The sequence below is a fragment of the Gadus morhua genome, chromosome 11 (genome assembly GCF_902167405.1).
Source record: "Gadus morhua chromosome 11, gadMor3.0, whole genome shotgun sequence".
NCBI lineage: Eukaryota > Metazoa > Chordata > Actinopteri > Gadiformes > Gadidae > Gadus > Gadus morhua.
Genome location: NC_044058.1, coordinates 28,115,490 through 28,140,070, shown reverse-complemented (window position 1 = coordinate 28,140,070; position 24,581 = coordinate 28,115,490). Strand labels below are relative to the sequence as shown.

At 50.4% G+C, this 24,581-nt stretch overlaps 1 protein-coding gene across 1 annotated transcript in view; it reads right to left on the bottom strand.

Moving 5' to 3' along the window:
- zmat4a (zinc finger, matrin-type 4a) overlaps positions 1-12,535 on the bottom strand; it is a gene marked incomplete in the record, with an annotated part of 51,362 nt that extends 38,827 nt beyond the window's left edge. The window contains 1 exon segment of the mRNA XM_030370426.1: positions 12,449-12,535. Coding sequence (XP_030226286.1) covers positions 12,449-12,535 — 87 coding nt within the window.
- Positions 12,536-24,581: the final 12,046 nt, after the last annotated feature.

Sequence of the window (24,581 nt, the reverse complement as noted above, 5' to 3'; positions counted from 1 at the left end):
AAATCGCTTTGAGTAGCCACTGGTTAGAATTGCGCTCTATAAATCCAGTCCATTTACCATCCTTAAACAGGAAGGCTCTGAAACGTATTCAGTTCAAGCACAATGTACTCATGTGAGCAGAGCAGAAAGTCCAGGGGGGTTTCCCCAGGACAACTCAACGTCTGGTCGGAGAAGCAGCATCTGGAAGAGTCAGCATCTGTATACCACGAAGAGACCAGAAGAAGATGCTAACAGACGCCTTCACAGCTGCAATCACCAACTTCTGTTTTCCCCACTTTGTTTTGATTGTGTTTCGGTTGAGTCCCACGGTTCTCATGGTGCATTTGTTTACTGGCCATGGCTACACATCCAACAGCATTAAGAACCGGCACACTCCATCAAAACACAATTTAATCAGAACGAGGACTGCGATACTCGATCAAAACATGATTCAATCAAAATAAAGTGGGGTAAAATTGCTGATAGCGGCTTTAACGGGAAATCAAATCACCACGTCTCGATCCAAAGGCAATTTACTGTCGCTGCAGATGGAAAATAAAGTTCTATAAAGACATCCTGGCGCCGGCCCAACCCTGCTTGTAACTCCCAGTGGCTACTATCCCACCAGCTGAGCGAGGGGGCTCTGCCAACACCGGTGTCCTGGCCACGGTCCCAACACAGTCCTACCAACATGGCCGCCTGTAGCCCTCATCATCATCATCCGTTTTTCCCCCTGGGCGCGGTAGTTGCCTTGGGGCACTCCTGCTTGAACCTATGGTCCAGCAGTAACTGTGTTCCCTTCATCATCATTCTCCCGGCCTGCTGAACACCCATGTCAAGCAGCCTCTCTATCCCAATCCAAATCTTGCTTGGCGTCCTCAGGTCAAATTTAACCTGTTTCTGTAGTTCTGCCTGCATGACCTACATACTTAAGAACTTGTAGGCAGCAGAAGACACATATTGGGAGGGTGTCAGTTATATGGCGCAGCTGTTTGCTTCAAACTCCAGTCCAGGTCACCTTTATGGACGGAGCAGGGTTTAGAAAGAGTGGCTTGGACCGCTCTGATTGGTCGTCGGCCAAACCTGAATAATATATCAGACAAGAGGAGATTAGACCAGGGCAGTAGAAATGAACCCCAAAGTGTCAACAAATCTTCTTGGCTGCGGTCATTACTGAATTTAGGAGATTGTGGAGACTCCATTATTCATCGGGAAGAGGACTTAAAATATTAAACACGTGCATAATTTATCCAACACTTTGAATGACACTTCTGGAAGCTCTAGGGCCCGACTGCCAGGGCCTGTTCTTCTGCGTCTCCTCTGGTTGGGACTCAGGTTTAAGCATAGTTTACGTGTTTTAAAATAGGTTTTAAAGATTCTTGCGCAACCTTCCGATATAATCCGTGTCCTTAAGGTGAGAGGGTGAGAGTCAGATCAGAGGATCGGATAGAGACGCCTAGCCTCCCTCCTTCTCATTCTCCTTCCCCCTCCTCACCAATGCCTCCTCCTGCCAATTCTCCTCCTCTTCCCACTCTCCTCCTCCTCCTCCTCCTCCTCCTCCTCCTCCTCCTCCTCCCCCTTTGTGGGTGTAAAGGGAGAGTCATGCTATGCACCCCCTGGTCGTCCCGGCTGCCCTCGCCAGGTCGTCTCTCTCCTCAGTTTCCCGGTTAGCTCAGAGGAAGCGTCTCGGCTGCACGGTGCTCAGCGTCTTCACTAATGGCGTCAAAGTACTGCTCCATCCACGGAGCGTGGACGTAGCATGGTGATGCAACACGGGTCATTGGTAAATGGACCGCCACTGACCACTGGCCACTCGAAGCGCTTTACAATATGGCCTAACATTCACCCATTCATGCACACATGCACACACCGACGGCGGTGTCAACCACGCAAGGCGACAGCCAGCTCGTCAAGAGCAGTCAGGGTGAGGCGTCTCGCTCAGGGACACCTCGACACTCGGGGATCAAACTAGCAACCCTCCAGTTATCAGCCAACATGCCTCCTGCCTCCTGAGCCGCACGCCGCCCTGACTGGTGGAACCTATTGTACACTAAACAGAATTACACCCGTTATATTGTCCTGTCTCTTTCCCACTAGCCAGCGGGAGCTTCGATGTGAGTCATTAGCATAGGGTCTCCTTGATGCTCTGCTCCTTCTCTGTTCTGCGCGACCACGTCGTTGTCATGCAGCACCCGTTGCCCCCCGATCCATCAAGGAGGGATCCCGCTTCTGGGCTCTCAAGGATTCTGCCCTCTGGGTCTGAGGAGTTACTGATTGTCCTTTAGAGGTCTTGGGGTAAGGAAACCTTTTCCTACTCAATGAAGCATCACTTTCGTTGGACAGTGTTTACAAATATACGACACATAAAAACGAATCCAGCCATCAGAAGAAGAATGTATTTGTTCCCTTTGTAAATTATAGAAAATAGGAATAAAACAACAGCCTGATGAATAATATCATAAGGATGAGCAGGATTTTATAAGTAAAGCTACTACAGGCCTGTACTGCATCACCATGGACCGCTATAAAGACAAGCTTCTCAGATAAACCCAGGTACACTTTGTACAGAGTCACAGACTAATTGTGTTGGTTGGGCTGTAAAGACTTTAAGGTACTTTATGTTAGCCATCAGCGTGAGGTTTAAGAATCACGCTGACGCGGTATCAAACATCTGACCTGACAAAGGCGCTGTAGTGAGCTGGAGATTGGAACCAATCCATCAGTTTGTGAATGAACCGAGAACAGTATGACGATGGATTTGACCCGTCTCGCAGCCGGCCAAAACATTCATTAAAAACTGTGTTTTTAATGAATTAGTAAGCACCACATATGATCCTTCAACCTAAGTCATCCATTGCAAGCAGCTCGTTCATCCCATACGCCAGGTTACACTGTCAGAGAGATAGAGAGACACAGAGAGAGAGAGAGAGAGAGAGAGAGAGAGAGAGAGAGAGAGAGAGAGAGAGAGAGAGAGAGAGAGAGAGAGAGAGGGATAGAGAGCTGGAGGCAGAAAAGGTGAGGTGAAGTTATTGTCTCAAAGACTGACGCAAAGTGCATTTGAGTCAGAAATACGATGCATAAACAAAGCATATCCCCAGGGGGGATGAGATATAGATAAGATGTAGTTTAATAAAGATAAATCAAGGTGTCCCAACAGAATGCACAGGAAAGGGAATACACCTATAAACATACAGGAAACTCACCTCACATGAGAACATTTAACCATTATACACAACAGAGTGAGGGTGGAAATTAGAACCAAGGTGTGCGGCTCAGAAGGTAGAGCGGGTTGGCTGGTAACCAGAAGGTTGCTAGTTTGATACCCGAGTGTCGAGATGTCCCTGAAAAAGACACCTCACCCTGACGAGCTGTCGCCTTAGATGGTGGACATCGCCGTCTGTGAGTTATGGATGGGTGAATGTAAGACGATATGGTAAAGTGCTTTGAGTGGCCACTGGTTAGAAAAGCACTGTATAAATGCAGTCCATTTCTTTTTCTTTGATAAGTGTAATCAGTGAGGAGAGAGAGATTATCAGTCTATGCTACATGATGTAAAAGCCACATTATCCTACTGAAAGAGACGCGGAAAGCCCGGGAACACTCATCACCCTGTCTCATCACCCCGGTAGCCCCCCTAGACCCTCTGAGACTGAACCCCCCCCCCCGAGCCCAACTCTGAGACAGGAACAGAAAAAGCCTGAGTGAACACAAAAACACACAAACAAGGCAGTGTTTCAGCGCAGCGCCGTCACCACGCTCCCCCCCGCCTGATAAGCGGCGCTCCTCTCTCCCGGGACTATCCGCAGATGGATGCGAGCCGTCGGTAGTTTAATCTCGCTCTCCCGCGGGAACCCACTTTTTGTTTAGAGAACACTTCCTAAAATATTCCGGCTGACTCCGCATTTCACCGCGACGCCACGCCACGCCCAGTCACTGAACACACACAAACACACACGCACGCAAACACACACACGCATAGGCAATCAGACACACAAATACTGATCCTATATACCTACACACCCGCACACACACGCATAGACAATTAATCATGAATACATCAGCGTAGCTCTTTATTCGTACCATCATTATCTATGATGACTCTGACAGGAGACAATGAAACTGTGTTTTAATGATACATCTCAGTGCGCTCCGCCGGGCAGATAACGGTGTTCTGGTGTGCACCTCGATTAGTCGCACAAAACAAAGGCAGTGATAAGCCACCTAGTGCCACAATGGGAGGCTGGGGGAGGGAAGATACATCGAGAGAGAAGGGCAGTGAGAGAGAAAGAGACGGGGAGATGGAAAAAGCTCGAAAAAAATAAAAAGGGGAGAGATTGAAATATGGAGTCGGAGAGAATGAGAATGGGGAGGAGAGATAAAGAGAGAGAAAGGGAGACAGAGCGATGGGGAGAGAGAGGCAGGGGGCCGTAGAGGGAGACACAGATAGAGAAAGGGCAGAGAAAACAGGCAGAGATTGATTGACCGGAGGGGAGAGAGAGGGACGGCAGGTGACTGGAACAGGAAGCTAGTCTCCAGAGAAGCTAAATGAATTCAGCCGGATAGAGAGAGCGCTAACGGAGAGATCAGCCCCCGATGGCTTCATGGACCGGTGCTTTATATAATAAATGTCTATATAACCAAACACCCCCTCGCGTCTTTACATCAAGCCCAGCACCGACCAAAGAAAACAACACGCTCATATTAACTACTGTGGTGTAAAATAAAGGGCAGTGTGTATGTGTGTGCACTGTACGACACACCTGGGCAGGGACGTTGTGAGCATGCTAATATCGTTCAGACCAAGGCAGGAACGTTCTGAGCATGCTCAGATCGTTCTCAAACCAAACAATCGTATATAGACTAGAGGCAACATAGCTCACGCATCGAATCATTTTTGTGTTTATATTTGTCTTGATCTTAATTTAAGCGCTTTGAGTGTGAGAAAAACGCTATATAAATTGAATCTATTATTATTATTAATCTGTATTACATATTACACTATACGTTTTCACTAAACCGTCAGCTCAGAAAAACAACAATATAGCACTTCCATGATGCTGTGATGGATCATTTATGCAAAGGCTTTTGTTGTAGTAAGCGTGGATGAGGTATGATATCCCCACAGTGACTATGTAAAGCATTTTGTGAGCCTTGATAAATGCAGTGAATTATTAATCAAACTACACTGGCGCACTGGTGTAGACGGCAGCACATCCACTCGCAGATTCAGCACAACACGAGCGCACAGGAACTCCCAGCCGCACTAGTTGATGTCTAGCTCCATCGTGGCAGCTGATTGGCTGGGCAGAGCCATGGAGGCCTGTAGCTGATTGGCTGAGCAGGGGAGGCCTGCTGATCAACCAAGCAGGGAAGGCCTGTGGTCGATTGGCCGATTGGCTTTGCAGGGTCCGGGGAGGCCAGAAGCCGATTGGCTATGGTGAAGCCAGGGAGGCCTGTGATTGGCTGAGGCCTGCAGGTTGGCGCATGAATAACCTGGGTTGACAGAAGCCTGGAGGCAACAGGTGCCGTCGCTGCACAGCAGAGAGCATCCACCGCGGCAGTGGGCAGTCTGCGCTCTGACTTAGAGCCGGGAGAAGTGGAGCGACCTCCTGGTCCGTGCCTACAGGCCGCGTGTAGCATCATAGCATTAGCAGGCCGGAAGCACGAAGCCTTCACATCACATGAGACCACAGACAGACAAGGGAAACACCATGCAGGATTGTGGGGAATGTGTTCCTTTCGTGTGGCTTGGTACTGCTAGACTATGAGACAAACCAGGCGTCCACCCATCTCTCGGTCCACTCCATGCAGGTTCCCGGTCCTAGTGAAGAACGAGCTGGTCCTTCAGACGTCATTTCAGAGCAGGCGTCGTCCAGGCGCCTTTGGGCCGGGAGGTGAACACTGAGGCCACTCCTACCCCCTCGCCCCATGCTCTCCCTCACTCGACTCCTCCAATAGGGGACAGGGCCCCCCCCCCCCCCCCCCCCCCTCGGGTGAACGCTGTTTAAAACCAACAAGCACCGTGTGCAATGGGCCGAGCCAGGCCCTGGGTTGGCTCTGAGAGACCTCAGGCTCAATACTGGACCGGCCGCATCAACACAGGTTTTATTAGAGCTAAAAATAAAAATCGATGCTCCATCCGCCACGCTTATTGCATCATATAGAGGGCTTGTTATGAGTCTGGGCAGATCCATTAGTAGCCGGAGGAGGGGGAGGAGGAGAGGGAGGGGGAGGAAGAGGAGGGGGAAGGGGGGAGGGAGGGGAGGAGGAGGAGAAGGGGGTGGGGGAGCAGGAGGAGGAGGAGGAGGAGGAGGAGGAGGAAGAGGAGGGATCTCTCCAGGAAGACGTCGTACGGAGCGCTGGACCGTGGGGGGAGAACGGCCGTCTCTCCCCCCATGATATCTTACCCAACTGCACTCGGCTGTCTCTCTGTCTGACTCACTCTCTGTCTGTCTCTCTGTCCGTCTGTCTCTCTCTCTGTCTGTCTCTCTGACTCACTCTCTCTCTGTCTGTCTCTCTCTCTCTCTCTCTCTCTGACTCACTCGTTATCTGTCTGTCTCCCTCTCTCTCTCTCTCTCTCTCTCTCTCTCTCTCTCTCTCTCTCTCTCTCTCTCTCTCTCTCTCTCTCCCCTCTCTCTCTCCCTCTCTCTCTCTCTCTCTCTCTCTCTCCCCCTCTCTCTCTCTCTCTCTCTCTCTCTCTCTCTCTCTCTCTCTCTCTCTCTCTCTCTCTCTCCCTCTCCCTCTCTCACTCTCTCTCCTCCCCTCTCTCTCTCTCTCTCCCCCCTCTCTCCGTCTCCATCTCATCACGTTCCTTCCTTTCAGAGGGAGGGAGAGAGACCAAGGTCAGTCTGTACTGCGATGGGATGCATTATGGTCGCACCTCCGTACAGCTGCACCCTGTAGAGGGAGACGGGGGGGAGGGAGGGCGGGGGGAGGGAGGGGGGAGGGAGACATGACTCTACCAGGCTCCTACCAGGGGGAGAGATGGGAGGGAGGGGAGGGGAGGGGAGGGGAGGGAGGGGGGAGGGAGGGGGGAGGGGGGGAGGGGGGAGGGAGACATGACTCCACCAGGCTCCTACCAGGGGGAGAGATGGGAGGGAGAGGAGGGAGGGGAGGGGAGGGAGGGAGGGAGGGAGGGAGGGGGGAGGGGGGGAGGGAGAGTGGGGGAGGGAGGGCGGGGGGAGGGAGGGGGGAGGGAGGGGGGAGGGAGGGCGGGGGAGGGAGGGGGGAGGGAGACATGACTCTACCAGGCTCCTACCAGGGGGAGAGATGGGAGGGAGAGGAGGGAGGGGAGGGGAGGGAGGGAGGGAGGGAGGGAGGGAGGGAGGGGGGAGGGGGGAGGGAGAGTGGGGGAGGGAGGCTGTACTCTAATTACCCTGTCCGATCAGCAGGGGGCCGTGGGGAGAGAGAGGGCTGTGGGAACACATGGAGGGGGAAGGGAGAGAAGGGGAGATAGTTTGGGGAGACGGAGGCGAGGCTGAGATGGGATTTCGATGGATCAGGAGCAGAGTATAGAATAGAATCAGTTTACCGCTGGAGGAATACCCTTGCATTGATTCAAGAGTGGGCGCCGGGGGCCGATGCGTCACAATAAGAAGACACTGTAAAGAAGATCAACTCATGTTTCAGCTGTTTGTTTGTGCAGTCATAGTGTGAAACAACAAACACACACACCGTTTGGGACCAGGTGTACCCATGAGACAGATCAATTAAAAGACAACAAACCGGACCGATATATTGTTTTGAGTCAACTCCCTGAAGCGAGTTTCCACAATAAATGGGCGTTGAATGAGGTCCCAGTGTGCAGCGGTTCTTCAGCAGGCGTTCTTCGGCACCTTTACTAGAACTGTTTATAAATTACATCCAGTATGATCTGGCTATTGGTCACATATTGGTGCGGTTGTTGAAGAAGACACTAAGCCAATGTTCCGGTCAGGTCAAGCTAGTTTTATTTGTATATTTAATCACAATTACGGTCTGAAAGGGCAAAACAGGCAGCTATGATTAGCTGTGATCATTTATCACCTGTGTGTGTGTGTGCGTGTGCGTGTGCGTGTGTGTGTGTGTGTATTTGTGTGTGTGTGTGTGTGTGTGTGTGTGTGTGTGTGTGTGTGTGTGTGTGTGCGTGAGCGTGCCTGCCTGCCTGCCTGTGTGCATGCGTGTGTGTGTGTGTGTGTGTGTGTGTGTGTGTGTGTGTGTGTGCATGGTTTTGTGTATGTATGTGTGTACAAATCTAGGAATCTTGGGCGAAAGCAAAAAATGGATGAAATCATCTGCTTGGTCATGTGACGTAACCGAACCCAGCGCATCACTTCCTGTGCGTGTCCTGAGTTTGGTTCTGATCCTATTCCCAACAGAACCCAAACTCAGTGAGAACAAACCCAGCAGAGACTCTGAGTCACATCGTTCTCTGCAGTAGCCTCTCCGTCAGGAATGTATTAGCAATTAGTAATGTACTGTAATACACACACACAGACACACGCACACAAACACACACACTACCACACGCACACACACCACCAGCCCGCTGAACCACCACGGTTCATTGAACCGGACCGAGATGCCGTGACCCCGCCGCTGCCCCAGCCTTGTGTAAAACAAGGAGGTCGAGGCTCAGAGATTCGATTTCTATTGAGTCGACCTTCGACCTTCTGGAAAATCAACGACCCTAGTGGAGATGGATAGGGGATCCGTTTAAACTGAAAGGTAGAGGAAAGACAGGAAGAAGACAGACAGGAAGAGGACAGACGGGTAGAGGACAGTCAGGAAGAGGGCAAAGAGGAAGAGGAGAGACAGGAAGTAGTCAAACAGGAAGGGGACCGACAGGAAGAGGACGGAAAGGAAGTGGACAACAGGAAGACGAAGAGTACAGATAGGAAAAGGAGAACCAGGCAGTTGACAAACAGGAAGCGGAAGAGGAAAGACTGGAAAAGGAGAAAAGGGAAGTCGACAAACAGGAAGAAGACGGACAGGAGAGGCGATCAATTGGGTCAAGCGGTACTATTTACTAAACAGGGGCGCCAGCCCTCATCTCAGCAGAAACAACAAGAACCCCAACATGAGAGCTGCAATGCGTGCGTTCGTGCGTGCGTGCGTGCGTGCGTGCGTGCGTGCGTGCGTGCGTGCGTGCGTGCGTGCGTGCGTGTGTGTGTGTGTGTTTGTGTGTCTGTATATATGTAATATCTGTGTTCCACCCCTTGTGTGAAGGCCGTAAGGCGGGGTGTGTTGCAGCCTGGAGGAGGGAAGAAGATTAAAATAAACACAGTTTTCCAAACACCACCTCTCTGTTCGAGGAACCGACTTAGAGTGAGTTTGGAATCACATTCCTAACCCTGGGGGGGGGGGGGGGGGGGGGGGCTGCAACGAAGCTGGACGACACCGAGATAGAGATGTCTCAGGTGATGAAGGAGAGAGAGAGAGAGAGTGTGAGAGAGAGAGAGAGTGTGAGAGAGAGAGAGAGAGAGAGAGAGAGAGAGAGAGAGAGAGAGAGAGAGAGAGAGAGAGAGAGAGAGAGAGAGAGGGAGCAAGAGGGAGAGAGAGATAGAGTGCGAGATCTCAGGTGATGGGCAGAGAGAGAGAGATCTCAGGTGATAGGGAGTTCAAGAGAGAGAGAGAGAGAGAGAGAGAGAGAGAGAGAGAGAGAGAGAGGGATAGATCTTTCCATGTTGTACTGTTCACATTGTCAGTAAGGCCTAGAGAGACGGGTAAAGACTGATTCTGTGGCCCAGTTCCAGGAAATAATCTGAATCACTCACCCACCATAACCTCATTTCTCTGCACTGTACTCGCACTGATAATCGATGACTTTTTTTTTCAATTTGACTTTGTTTTCAACCTTTTTGTTCAAGTACTTTACGTTTTTTCCTTTGCTTAATTTTTTTTACCTGCTTTGGCAAACCATAACCATAACAATGAAGCTCTTTTGATTTAAATGAATTGTAAATTGAGAGATAGAAAGACTGAGAGAGAGAGTGTGAGAGAGAGAGAGAGAGAGAGAGAGAGAGAGAGAGAGAGAGAGAGAGAGAGAGAGAGAGAGAGAGAGAGAGAGAGAGAGAGAGAGAGAGAGAGAGAGAGAGAGAGAGAGAGCGATATAGGATTGAGTTTGAGATAGATGGAGACGCAGGGAGAGAGAGAGAGAGAGAGAGAGAGAGAGAGGGAGCAAGAGGGAGAGAGATATAGAGTGCAAGATCTCAGGTGATGGGCAGAGATGAGAGATCTCAGGTGATAGGGAGTTCAAGTGAGAGAGAGAGAGAGAGAGAGAGAGAGAGAGAGAGAGAGAGAGAGAGAGAGAGAGAGAGAGAGAGACAGAGAGAGAGAGAGATCTCCATGTTGTATTGTTCACATTGTCAGTAAGGCCGAGAGACGGGTAAAGACTAATTCTGTGGCCCAGTTCCAGGAAATAATCTGAATCACTCACCCACCATGACCTCATTTCTCTGCACTGTACTCGCACTGATAATCAATGACTTTTTTTTTCAATTTGACTTTGTTTTCAACCTTTTTGTTTAAGTACTTTACGTTTTTCCTTTGCTTAATTTCTATGAGCTGCTTTGGCAAACCATAATCATAACAATGAAGCTCTTTTGAATTGAAATGAATTGTAAATTGCGAGAGAGAAAGAGTGAGAGGGAGTGTGTGAGAGAGAGAGAGAGAGAGAGAGAGAGAGAGAGAGAGAGAGAGAGAGAGAGAGAGTGAGTAAGAGCGCGATAGTGAGTGAGAGCGAGAGAGAGAGAGAGAGAGAGAGAGAGAGAGAGAGAGAGAGAGAGAGAGAGAGAGAGAGAGAGAGAGAGAGAGAGAGAGAGAGTAGTGTTGGTCACTCGTGCTGGTCAGGGTCCCCCTAGTGGCCTGTACAGGTATATCACATCATGCCCTGTACTTCCTCGAGCGAAGACCCTTTCAGAGTCCAGTGTAAGGACGCTCCACACTCATAGCATTTAAGTAATTTGAGTATCCAGTATCTAAGGCTGGGACATATTTAGCCTATCTTGGCTGATGCTGAAAGTAGATCCATTAGAATGTAGCTGTGATGACGACTTGATTAACCTTCACCAACTAAACCCCTTTAGTGACCCTATGGTCCGACGGACAAACTGTGGAGTACAGGGAACACAACATCACTCATACTGAAACACACCACCGTTATACTAATAGACTACAGTACACTCACACTGAAACACACCAACACTGTAATACTACTGTAGTATTACACTGCAGTACACTCATACTGAAACATACTAACACTGTAATACTACTGAAGTATTACACTGCAGTACACTCATACTGAAACATACTAACACTGTAATACTACTGTAGTATTACACTGCAGTACACTCATACTGAAACATACTAACACTGTAATACTAGTATTACACTGCAGTACACTCACTGATACTGAAGTATAACACTGCAGTACACAATACATTAACACTGCAGAACATGAACACTAAAGCACACTAGTACAACGAAGGAAGGAAAGAGAGAGAGGGGGAGAGAGAGAGAAAGCGAGAGAGAGAGAGAGAGAGAGAGAGAGAGAGAGAGAGAGAGAGAGAGAGAGAGAGAGAGAGAGAGAGAGAGAGAGAGAGAGAGAGAGAGAGAGAGAGAGAGAGAGAGAGAGAGCAATTATCAAGCCGAACTATTGAAAACACCGTTGTGATTAAATAAGGCAGGACTCGACATTCTCCTAACAAAAAGTCAAGAAGTAAAGAAATTTGACAAAGGAACAGAGCCAGGAAAGGATCGGATAAGTGGGCACATTGGATTTGCACGTCCTGCAGTTTTCAACGTTTTAGGTCGACGCTCATCTCTGGTCCTGAGGAAAGAAGAGGAGACAGAGAGCTACAGGCTGAATGAACACCTGCCTGCTCTCTCCTCCTGCCCTCCTCTCTGCTCTCCTCTGCTCTCCTCTGCTCTCCTCTCTTCTCCTCACTCTCTCTGAATGTCACCTTGAAAGAACATCTAAGGCAACCCAGCCGAAAGAGCAAAGAGCCGCTAATGGGGAATGAGCGCAGCGCGGTTGGAGAGAGAGAAGCGACCAGAGAGAGAGGGAGAGAGAGACTGCTGTAGCGCCTCCACAGCTTCCACCAACACGGTGATGCACCATCAACACTGTTGAACCTCGAATAGTTAACACGGAGAGCGATGGTGAACTTCAAAGCGAGCCTGCAGCCCTCATGTGGCGCAGGCTGGCGCTATACTTTTCAAACCGCGGTGCAGCGTCGCCGCGTCGCTCGCGCGCGGATCCACCGCCCGCCGCTTCTTGCCGCTGCGCATCAACACCGACCCGCAGCACCGACGGTGCCACCTCGCCGCAGCGGAACACAGACAACGCCACAGCGGGTCGGGTATCCAGTATCCAAGGGCGTTCGTGTGCATCCCAAAGCCTTAACCTATACTGCATGCGCGGAATGGACGCGCGCTGATTGACAAACAGTCACAGTGGAGTAAACAAACGGAAGCGCGCGTACCCTACCTGTAACTCCAAGCTGTAGCCTTCGTACACGTGCGTTGGGGACAGCGCGAGCTGGTGTTGCACCTGGAGTGACACCGTGTAATCCATTGACCGGTGGAGAGGAGCGGAGAGACGTGACGTGACGCGCGCAGGTCTGTAGTGCGGAGGAGAGCGAGCGTCCCAGCTGTTGACAGCAGCACCACGCGCGGTACTACGAGCGGCGGTCACCCTCCCTCCCTCCTCCCTCCGCCCTGCTCGCAGCCCATTGGCTAGTAGCCCAGCGAGTAGCCCAGCGAGTCCGCTCAGGCGGGGGGGGGGGGGGCGGGGGGCGCCTGAGCGGTGAGTCTCCCTCGGTAGGACCCTGGGGTGGTGGAGGAGAGGGACTGAGAACCGCGTCAGAACCGAGAGACACCCACACACACGTACATTCTCTCTCTCTCTCTCTCTCTCTCTCTCTCTCTCTCTCTCTCTCTCTCTCTCTCTCTCTCTCTCTCTCTCTCTCTCTCTCTCTCTCTCTCTCTCTCTCTCTCTCTCGCCGTGCAGAACCTGAGTAGAGGGTAGGATGTTTAAGTTCTCAGGTGTGTTTGTGTCTGTGAGGAACCGCCCAGAGTGCTCCTGATCCGACACGTGGTTTGGAGCTCGAGTCAGACACAGGTTCAGAATCAGAGCCAAAATCCTCGGGGGAGCGAATCTGCATTCAAGTAGGTCACAATGTGGTTTGTGGGGTCTGTCCTTGAGCTCGCTAGCCCGAGATGGACGGGCTCCTGCTGTAGGCAGTGGTTGTAGTAGAGGTCATTATTTGTAGATACATGTCACATGTCACGTGTGAGCCGTGCGGGATTGATTCATTTCAGTCTGGAAGGGGATTGGTTCACTGCGTTCTGAAGGTGATTGGTTCTCTGAGTTCTGAAGGTGATTGGTTCACTGCTGTCTGGAAGGGGATTGGTTCACTGCGGTCTGAAGGTGATTGGTTCACTGCTGTCTGGAAGGGGATTGGTTCACTGCGTTCTGAAGGTGATTGGTTCACTGCGGTCTGAAGGTGATTGGTTCACTGCGGTCTGAAGGTGATTGGTTCACTGCTGTCTGGAAGGGGATTGGTTCACTGCTGTCTGGAAGGGGATTGGTTCACTGCTGTCTGGAAGGGGATTGGTTCACTGCGGTCTGAAGGTGATTGGTTCACTCCGGTCTGGAAGGTGATTGGTTCACTCCGGTCTGGAAGGTGATTGGTTCACTGCGGTCTGAAGGTGATTGGTTCACTCCGGTCTGGAGGGGGATTGGTTCACTGTGGTCTGGAAGGGGATTGGTTCACTGCGGTCTGAAGGGGATTGGTTCACTGTGGTCTGAAGGGGATTGGTTCACTGTTACTTTCACTGAGTTCATGTCTTGAATTCAAGCTCATTTTTATAAGGGTGTGAATCACGAAATAAGCAGCAGACAGAAAGTCAGTAAGAATAAATAACAAATAATAAAACATAGGCCTATATATATATACTATAAAAAGAAATGTGAGTCTCTTTTCTGTGCCTTGTTGCTCATGAAGGCTGGTCCTCTCTCTAGGACACCTCCATCAGGGCGTGGAGAAGTCAGCTGGACCGGATTCACTCACGCTGGACGGACCAGGAGCAGGGAGGCAGGGGGTAAAACCAGGAGCGGATCGTTTATATAGCTCCACCTTGTGATATAGGAGTAAAACCAGGAGCGGATCAGTCATATAGCTCCACCTTGTGATATAGGAGTAAAACCAGGAGCGGATCAGTCATATAGCTCCACCTTGTGATATAGGAGTAAAACCAGGAGCGGATCAGTTATATAGCTCCAGTGTCTTATATAGGAGTAAAACCAGGAGCGGATCGGTTATATAGCTCCACTGTGTTATATAGGAGTAAAACCAGGAGCGGATCGGTTATATAGCTCCGCCGTGGTATATAGGACACGGTGGAGCGGGGGGAGCCTGGCTCACATCATCACAGGAGTCGGTTCTCCAGGGTCCTCAGGAAGTAGAGTACGAACAGCATGCCTGTACACACACACTCACACTCACACACACACACACACACACACACACACACACACGCGCACTCGCACTCGCTCTCTCTCGCTCTCGCTCTAACCACATACACACACACACTGTTTGGCACTCAGTCTCTCCCTCTCTCTCTCTCTCTCTCTCTCACACACACACACACACACACACACACACACACACACACACACACACACACACACACACACACACACACACACACACACACACACACACACACACACACAAACACCGATTTAGTGTGTGTGAGAGAGAGGAGATGCATGACACAATGACCCATTTCATGACTGCAAAGTATGTCCACCATATTTCTTGTCAATCAATACCAACCTTCAACCATACAGACTGGAACCCCCCCCCCCCCCACACACACACACACACACACACACACACACACACACACACACACACACACACACACACACACACACACACACACACACAGACACCCACACACATACACACCCTAACGCACACACACACACACACACACACACACACACACACACACACACACACACACACACACACACACACACACACACACGCGCACACACACACACACACACACACACAGGGCTGGGGTTTCTCAGGAGACTATATTGAACTGTGGATGAAAGACTCTGACAGGTGATTTATGAGTCCCGCAGATGCAGGGACAAGAGCAGACACTCTGCACACTCACACAAACGCACACACACTCAGACACACACACACACACACACACACAGACACACACATACACTCACACACAAACACACACACGCACACTCAGAGACACACACACACACACACAAACCCATCCACTCACACACACACACACACACACACTCAGAAACACACACACACACACACACACACACACACACACACACACACACACACACACACACACACACACACACACACACACACACACACACACACACACACACACATTTTAGTCATTTATTTATGTTCACATTTTACAATAACAAATCTTGAACACAAACACTGGTAGATGCACTCATCAAGCCCAGAATCTCTTTGACATGTCTGATCTCAGTCTATGGATACAGGAAGCAGCGTCTCCTCCATATGTGGCGGCTGCCTATTAATACAGATATGGAGCAGAATTTTGCAAGTGCTTTAGCTTTTGGCTTCGGAATTCCAGCCATCTGCAAACCCCTTATGACGAGTCTGTGGACATGGCCAAGGCTTCCAAATATAAACACAAGTAGTTTGCCGGTGTACCCCAGTTGTGCAATCTAATTTCTGAGAAGTTGGTATTTTGTAGCCTTGGCAAGGAATGCCTCCTCCAGACTATAGTCAAACGTACAGCTTACTTCTAAGATGGTGACTTCTCGGCTTACCTCATCAACAACAATAACATCTGGTGTATTGGCTGTCACATTTGAAAAATAGTCAACTTCGTTATTGCACAGAGTGAACATGTCAGATGAAACCCTTGAATGGGTATATACTTTAACGGAGGAAGGTGGGGTATATAAAAGCATGTTCTTAACCAGTAAATCAACAATTCTATCATGTCTGGAAATATACATGCCCTTGTATACATGGCAGCCATTCAGAATATGTGACAGTGATTCTATGGTTGAGTTGTCGTGGTGCAGACAATGAGGAGGAAATCTGTTGGGGTACCACAGAGAGAGATTGAGTCTGGTTGGAACACACACACACACACACACACACACACACACACACACACACACACACACACACACACACACACACACACACACACACACACACACACACACATCCACTCACACACATACACACACACATACACACATATTCCAAAATCCATCTGCAGTCCTGACCTCGTCAAAGTAGGAAGGGAAATGCTCTGCGTTCGGCCCAACAGGAATTGAGAGAAGCGTGTGTGCTAATCCGCGGTTGCTCCCTGTCTGAGGGTCCGTCTTCTAATGCGGGATCCTCTCATGCGGTCGGAGGCCTTAATAAAGCTTTATTGATGGTTTCCCTCCGCCGCGGAGGGGACGGGGCCTCCTCTTGGGCCCTGGCAGCCCGGCGTCGTGACAGAGTGTCTGTCGGAGAGAGCTGATCATAACGCCGGGCGCAGATTAACGTCCGGCTTCAGACTGCCAGCGCTGCGTGGTGGATCACCTCCCCATCGATCAGCACGGGACGACGCCGGCCAGCGGCCTGATTACATCCTCCCACGACACCCCGCACCCTCCCTATCTCGTCTCCCCCCCTCCTTTCTCCCCCCTCCTCTGTCTCCCTCCCTCTCCGTCTCCCTCCTGCTCTCTGTCTCGTCTCCCCCACTCCGTCTCCCTCCTCTCCGTCTCCCTCCTCTCTTTCTCCCTCCTCTCTTTCTCCCTCCTCTCTTTCTCCCTCCTCTCTCTCCCCTCCCCCACTCTGTCTCCCTCCTCTTTCTCCCTCCTCTCTCTCCCCTCCCCCACTCTGTCTCCCTCCTCTCTGCCTGCTCCACCCTCCATCCCCATCCTCTTGTCCTCCATGCTTGGTTTACTCCTCTGTTTCCTCTCATGCTCATTACTCTGATGGCTTTTCTCCTCGTTCTCTTTTCTCTCAAATCCCTCATCTTAACTTTTTACCTTGAAGCTTTCTCTCCGTGTCCTGCTCAAATCTCTCCCTCTCCTTTTGTCTCTGCGCTCTCCCGTTCTCTCCCTCTCTCTCTCTCTCTCTCTCTCTCTCTCTCTCTCTCTCTCTCTCTCTCTCTCTCTCTCTCTCTCTCTCTCTCTTCCCTCTTATCTCCGTATCCGTGGTGATCTGAGGCTCTTCCAGGGGGCTCCAGGCCTTCTGATTGGGATTCCAGGCCGACCTCAGTGCTCAACGTTGGTCGAGGGAGGGAGAGAGAGAGAGAGAGGGAGAGGGACGGAGAGGGAGAGGAAGAGAGATGGGGAGGGAGAGAGGAAGAGAGACGGGGAGGGAGAGGTAGAAGACGGGGGGGGGGGGGTTGACGGAGGGGACGTGGGGGAGGAGGGGGGAGCTCCCTCTGGAGGGAGGAAGTTAGCGTGCGCTCGGGAATGTAATGAGGGGAACGTGCTGCCGGGTGATAACACGAGGCCGTCGGTACGCACGTTCTCCTCGTCGGAGACGCGAGGAACCAGAGGAGGAGAGGAGGGCGACATGGTGGACACCGTTCTGGAGAGGGTATATGAGGGTCGTGACATTTTAGGAGGAAACTGTATGGTCGACCGCAGTGATGTCTGAATATTGGACTCGTTTTTTAAAATGTGGAGAACTTTATCCTGAAATGAGATGGATGGAAAAGGGTTCTACTGCGGACCCGTCAGCCACCTGGCCTCGGCACAACACCAGTATATTCAAATCATCTTCTGATATTCCTATCGGTGGAGCGGAGGTAGCATCAGAATATAAAGATGATAGCCTAAATCGTTGTTATTCCGGTCTGATACTCCATAAATACCTTTGAAGTCTGTACCTCTCGCCTCACTTTTGCATCAGACCCATGTTTTTTTTAGATTTTGGATCATAAAATAATCATGTTGTTGTTCAAGCCTGCTTGAATGAAGACTGCGGAGAGGAAACGTCTCTGACTGCAGCGTACGAGAAGTTCCTCCTGTCAGAGGAGACGCACACACACACACACACACGCACACGCACACACACACACAGACACACACACACACACACACACACACAAACACACACACACATTAACACACAGACACACATGCACACAGACACACCTACACACACACACACACACACACACACACACACATTCACACACACACACACACACACACGCACACACAGACACACACACACACACACACACATATAATCTCACACACACACACACACACACACACACACACACACACACACACACACACACACACACACACACAAAGACATATCCACACACACAAAGACACACAACACGCACACACGCACACATACGCACCCACCATTCCCTGTTTGCCCTCTTTGTGGGGAGCCAGCACACAGCAGCGAGTGGCGTGCTTCTCTAAAGGCCAGCGCTGCGGTCATTAACACACCTGGCGTGTGTTCAGCCTCCACGGGCTCACGACAAATCAGCACGCTGCGGCGAGCGGGAGCACACACCGCTGCACATGCATCACATGGTTACTCTTTATACAGGGCACGCACACAGAGAGACACACACACACGCACGTACGCACCCACATACACAGAGCCTGCACACACAGAGCATGCACGCACATATAGAGCATGCACACACGCATAGATACACACAAAAAAACTAACCCAAAAAAATATATTAAAAAAACTGTATCAAAGAAGTAATTGATTACCGGTGAAAACTGCATCAGGTTCAGCAAAGCTATGGTCTTCCTCTTTCTCTCTTTCTCTCTCTCTCTCTCTCTCTCTCTCTCTCTCTCTCTCTCTCTCTCTCTCTCTCTCTCTCTCTCTCTCTCTCTCTCTCTCTCTCTCTAGCGTTCTAGGTGATCGATTAGCGAATACATGCCTGATCAGCTCCTCCCCTTCCTACCCTCTCCCTGTCTCCCTCGCCTCCCCAGTCTCCCCCTCTCTCCCCCCATGGGCGCTACATGGAGCAGGATGGCTGCTCCTAGTGAAGCAGCCCATTCATCACGGCTCCCGTCTCTCCATCAGGACCACCGCACGGCTGGGGGGGGGGGGGGGGGCCACGGTGAAGCACTAGAGAGAGAGAAATTAAATGCAACGTAGGGGTGTGGTGGGGATGGTAAAGTCAGTAGCAGAAACAGTCCGCCCTGGACCTGCATAGGGAACGTGGGACAGTCTCTATGTAACCCCCCTCCTTCCTAGAAGTCTTAGCCAAGACACAGTGAGAAATATGAACTTACAGTTTTTTCTCAATCGTTTAAACACGTTTTCTGAAAGCATATCTCAATTTCTCAAAACTCGAAACACAAAACTGAAAAGAGTAGACCATTTTTTCAATACTTCACGAATCTCTTTCGATATGAAACACTGCACTCAAAACCATGTTCTCTCTTCTCAAAACTGGTTCTTTCCACCACAACGATAAACACAGCTATCATATGAATATCTCTTAGAGAGCATCAATTAAACAATGGTGTGATCAATTTAAAACACTTCCATCAAAACACTGTTTGCATATCTATTGGCTTCATGAGGCCATGTTACATATTCAAATGTATACAATTGTTTAGAAATAGCTTTATTTTTTCAAGTTTCATAGGTTGCAATTGTGTGTTACATACAGTATAAAGACTGTTGCCATATTGTTACACAATACTGTGAATATATCAGGTACGTAAACAGGGAATATGACACATTCCATCACTGATCATTAAGGGTAAAGCTAATCCAACGTGTGCGTTTCAACGTGGTTCACTGTGACAGCCCACAGGAAGTGACTCGTTTGTTTACATCAGCGTCCGCCCCGACGCGTCTGAGCTCAGCGTTAGCGACTCGTTAGCGCTAACGGCTCGTTAGCGTTAACGGCTCCCATGTGTTTACCTGGCAATCACATCAGTCATGTGACAGGGTCCAGCGGTCGCCCCGCCGCCAGTAATCACTCACCCTGGGGGCCCCTGGGGGCCCGGACAGACCAGGTACCACTGGCAGGGGCCCCAGCTGCTGGCACCGCGTGACTGCCACAGGGCGGGGGCGGGGGCGGGGGGGGGGGGGGGGGGGGGGGGGGGGGGGTGTGCGCTTACAGAGGCTGAGCGACCCACCCACACACACACGTCACGCATATACACACGTCACACACACACACACACACACACGTCACACACACACACACACACACGTCACGCATATACACACACGTCACGCACACACACACACGTCACGCACACACACACACACGTCAAGCACACCCACCCATGTCACGCACACACACACACACGTCACGCACACACACACACGTCACGCACACACACACACACGTCACGCGCACACACACACACACACGTCAAGCACACACACCCATGTCACGCACGCACACACACACGTCATGCACAGATACACACAAGCGTCACGCACAGACAGACGGGTCATGCATACACACACACGTCACACACAGACACACGTCACGCACACACACACAAACGTCACGCACAGACACAAACGTCATGCATACACACACACATTTAGGGCAAACACACGCACACACAACGCACGCACACACACAGACAAACACACGTCAAGCATAAACAGACACACAGACAAACGCACACAGACTTCCACACACACACACACACACACACAAACACAGACAGACTCAAACACACACAGACTCACACACACGTCACGCATACAGTCAAACACGGTACGGCACAGTCATCCTTTCCTTGCACGGTTGACCTTCCGTCCTACCCCCCCCCAATGTGTGACTGGCCCCTAACCCCCCCGTGTGAGGCTGGGCGGGGGTCCACTGGGGGCCGAGGAGCCACAGGGAGCGGAGCCATGTCACAGGGCGGCCCTGGACCTCTGCCAAGACCAGCAGCGAGGCGGCTGGTGAAAGGGGCCCGCAACTGGCCGAACGCTGGGAGCCCGACGCAGGGGGCCCGATGCAGGGGGCCCGACGCAGGGGGCCCGACGCTGGGGGCCGAACGCTTGGGGCCCGACGCAGGGGGCCCGACGCTGGGGGACCGACGCTGGGGGCCCGACGCAGGGGGCCCGACGCAGGGGGCCCGACGCAGGGGGCCCGACGCTGGGGGCCCGACGCTGGGGGCCCGACGCAGGGGGCCCGACGCAGGGGGCCCGACGCTGGGGGCCCGACGCTGGGGGCCCGACGCTGGGGGCCCGACGCAGGGGGCCCGACGCTGGGGGACCAACGCTAGGGTCTGCCGCTGGGGGTCCAACACTGGGGGCCTGACGCTAGGGGCCTGAGACTGGGGGCCAAACATTAGGGCCCCAACACTGGGGGCACACCATTGGCCTGACACCTCCGCTGTATAAGTAATGCGACTCTAATTGCGTTGTGCGATGGTTTGCTGATTAAAAAGACCCCGGATGAAACCAAATAAAATCCACAAAATGTGATTACAGCGTTGGGTTAATTAGGTTCATTAGGCGCCGGGCGACCGAAGGGAAGCGGGAAGGAGATGAGTGAGGAGAGACGGATATTGCTGGAGAGTCAGAGGAATGGTACGTGTTGCTTTAAGACGTGCACACACACACACACACATACACACACAAATACATGCATGCACACACACACACGCACACACGTACACTGCAACACACACAGTAACACATGCATGCACACACACACACACACACATATACACATTCAAAGAAACACGAATGCACGCATGACACACATGAACACAACAATTTATCTGAATTATGGTTTGGTGTGGTAGTGAAGCCAGACACTAATATGAACAATTACTCACTGTACGTCTTCCAGCGTTACTGAGGGACCAGGAGAAACGTTGAACACCTGGGTAACCTTGAGATGAATAGAAAAGAAACAGAACTAGATTCTGATTCATTCTAATTACAAACACAAACAGCCCAGGTTGTGGTGTAGATATAGAAAACACAATAATTGTTACGCGTTGTAAAAGGGCATCGTTAGCATGTTAGCATGCCTCTGGCATTGGTCCAGGTGAGTAAGCATGTTTTCGTGTAGCCACTGTGTCAATATCGACTGTAACCTAGTACGACAGAGAAGAAGCACCTGAGCAGCTCTCATCAACACTTAGACGGCCCTCATTATACTGACCCTCTGCAGGGTGATTTACTCCACCAGTACACATGTTTGGTTTTATTGGTGTCTCTCCCTGGGGGTACGGGGGCTTGGGGGGGGGGGAAGGCAGCCATCTACAAGCTTCCACAGATCAATGTGTTTGTTAAACATGTCATCCATCACCGGGACACAGTGGGGCTGGGGGGAGAACATACATGACTATGATAAATTGGGGGGGAGGGGGGGGGGGGGTTCTGGGTCGATCTGCCCTAGTCCAGTTTTAATAGCAAGGCTACTTAGAGCGTTTGGTCTCCCTTAATGCAGAAGTTGATTTAGCGGTTATTATAACGCAATACATCTGGTGAACCCAGGGGAGGATTTACAGCAGACGGACAGTGCCGGACTGGCGTGGTGCGTTGTGGCGCAGCGCCATCTAGTGGCCGTTTCGGGTGAAGCGGCACATCTCGGTGATTTATGGATAGCAGCTCTGATTTTGTTCTCTGTTTGGAAAAGGAATGAAGGGGCTTGCAGATAATGCGAACACTGGCACAGCGGTCAGGGTGTTCCACACTCGGCTGAACGGTTCCAGGTCCGAACCCCGTTGGCCGCAGTCTACCGGTGAGCTTCCAAGATGCCCTATAGCTAGCCCCTGCCAGCTCCTTAATTAGCCAACGTTTATCTTAGGCTATCTAATGAAATAGCAAATGCATAAATACACAACAATGTCAATCCAATTGTGAGGAGTATGAGGAACTCTACAGCCTAGTACATATAGTGAGAGGCGCAGTTAGTGTTAGTGTTTCTACTGTTATGGTGAACATATAGAGATGAGGTGTTTCTACTGAGGAACATTACGGTGAACATGTAGTGATGAGGTGTTTCTACTGAGGAACATTACGGTGAACATGTAGTGATGAGGTGTTTCTACTGAGGAACATTACGGTGAACATGTTGTGATGAGGTGTTTCTACTGAGGAACATCATGGTGAACATGTAGTTATGAGGTGTTTCTACTGGTGAACGTGTACTGATAAGGTGTATAGTGAGGAAGACTCGAGCACGATTCAGAGAGCAGCACACTGCGTCCTCTTCACCCCGTTCGATGACGACTGGGATCCAAACCACCACCAGGGTTACCGTACGAGGCCAGACGCAACCAGAGATGGTTCCGTTTAGAAGCGAGGGAATCGAGGCCCATGAGGAGATGAAAGAGAGGGGGGGGGGAAGAATGGGTCCATTGAAACTGGGAAATTGTGGAAAAACGGTCTCTTGGTCGTCAGGCGAGACGGGGATGTGGATGTGCCCGTCCTCAGTTCCCTGCTGTGGCTCATCAAATATAGATCAGGTGGGAGAGGCGCCGGGAACTGTGCCTGCTGAGGTTTTAAGGAGAGCGTCTTCGCTGTGAAGAACGGGCCCGGGAAACCTTTCAGATGGCAGCGACACAAAAATAACTCGCTCTTAGGAGAGCCAACCAACAATTTATTTAATTATCATTCAGCCCTCAAGGGAAGATATTCAATCAATTCAACCGTTGCAAATTAGACGTGACAATTTAGACTGGAAGGAATTTGGTTGTATTTTTCATTTTCCCTTTTCTGGCATTTCATAATACTCTGATAGATTATGGTATTATGGTAAATAGATGGATCTTTGTGTTAATGTAATTTTGGTAATACAATGTTCAGCCTGGTTGGTCAGCCAAATGCAATCACTGAAAAAACGATTAGTTCTGATTTGACATATATAGCCTTGGGAGTCTATATTTTGGTCTTTATTTAAACCAGGCTTCTGTGACAAAAGGTTAGACTGTTTGACACTCTGCCTGAGGAATCATTTGGTTAGTAATTGTTAGTCCTTGGAACCTTGGAGAAATATATTTTTGTTTCTTTATCTTCTCTTTCTGAAAAATGTAGGCCTACTTGGTTTGAGTCGCATTGGATAAAAGAGTCTGCTAAATGCCCTGAATTTAAATGTAAATCACTGTGGCTGATTGTCTTAGCACCTAAACCTTAACTCCAATTAAATAAAACGTGGCTCATGGTAAACACAGCCTAAATAGGTAGCCAACAGTACAGCTGAACAGCTTGTAAACAATTCTGTTAAATGCCTTCAATAATTAGGCCTGAAGTGAACAAACTGAACAATATATAAGGTAACTAATAAAGAAATAGTAAAGAAATAATGAATAAAGATAACTAACAATTACTAAAATAAGTGCAGTTGACTTTTAATGCAGTTGTCTCTCGGGGAGATAAACATGCTCTCTTCAGAAATACTCTTGGCTGAACACGTCCAACCCGGTTTAAGCCCCCTGGGTTTTCACTCCCGAAAGCAAACCAAATCAATCACGTGTGTGTGCCGTCTCCTTCCAGTAAGTCGCTGTGTGTGCTGACAGCTGATTGATTGGCCGGCTCTGTTGCTCATGAACACCGTGTCGCTCCCTCGGCAAGCCTGAGAAAATAATA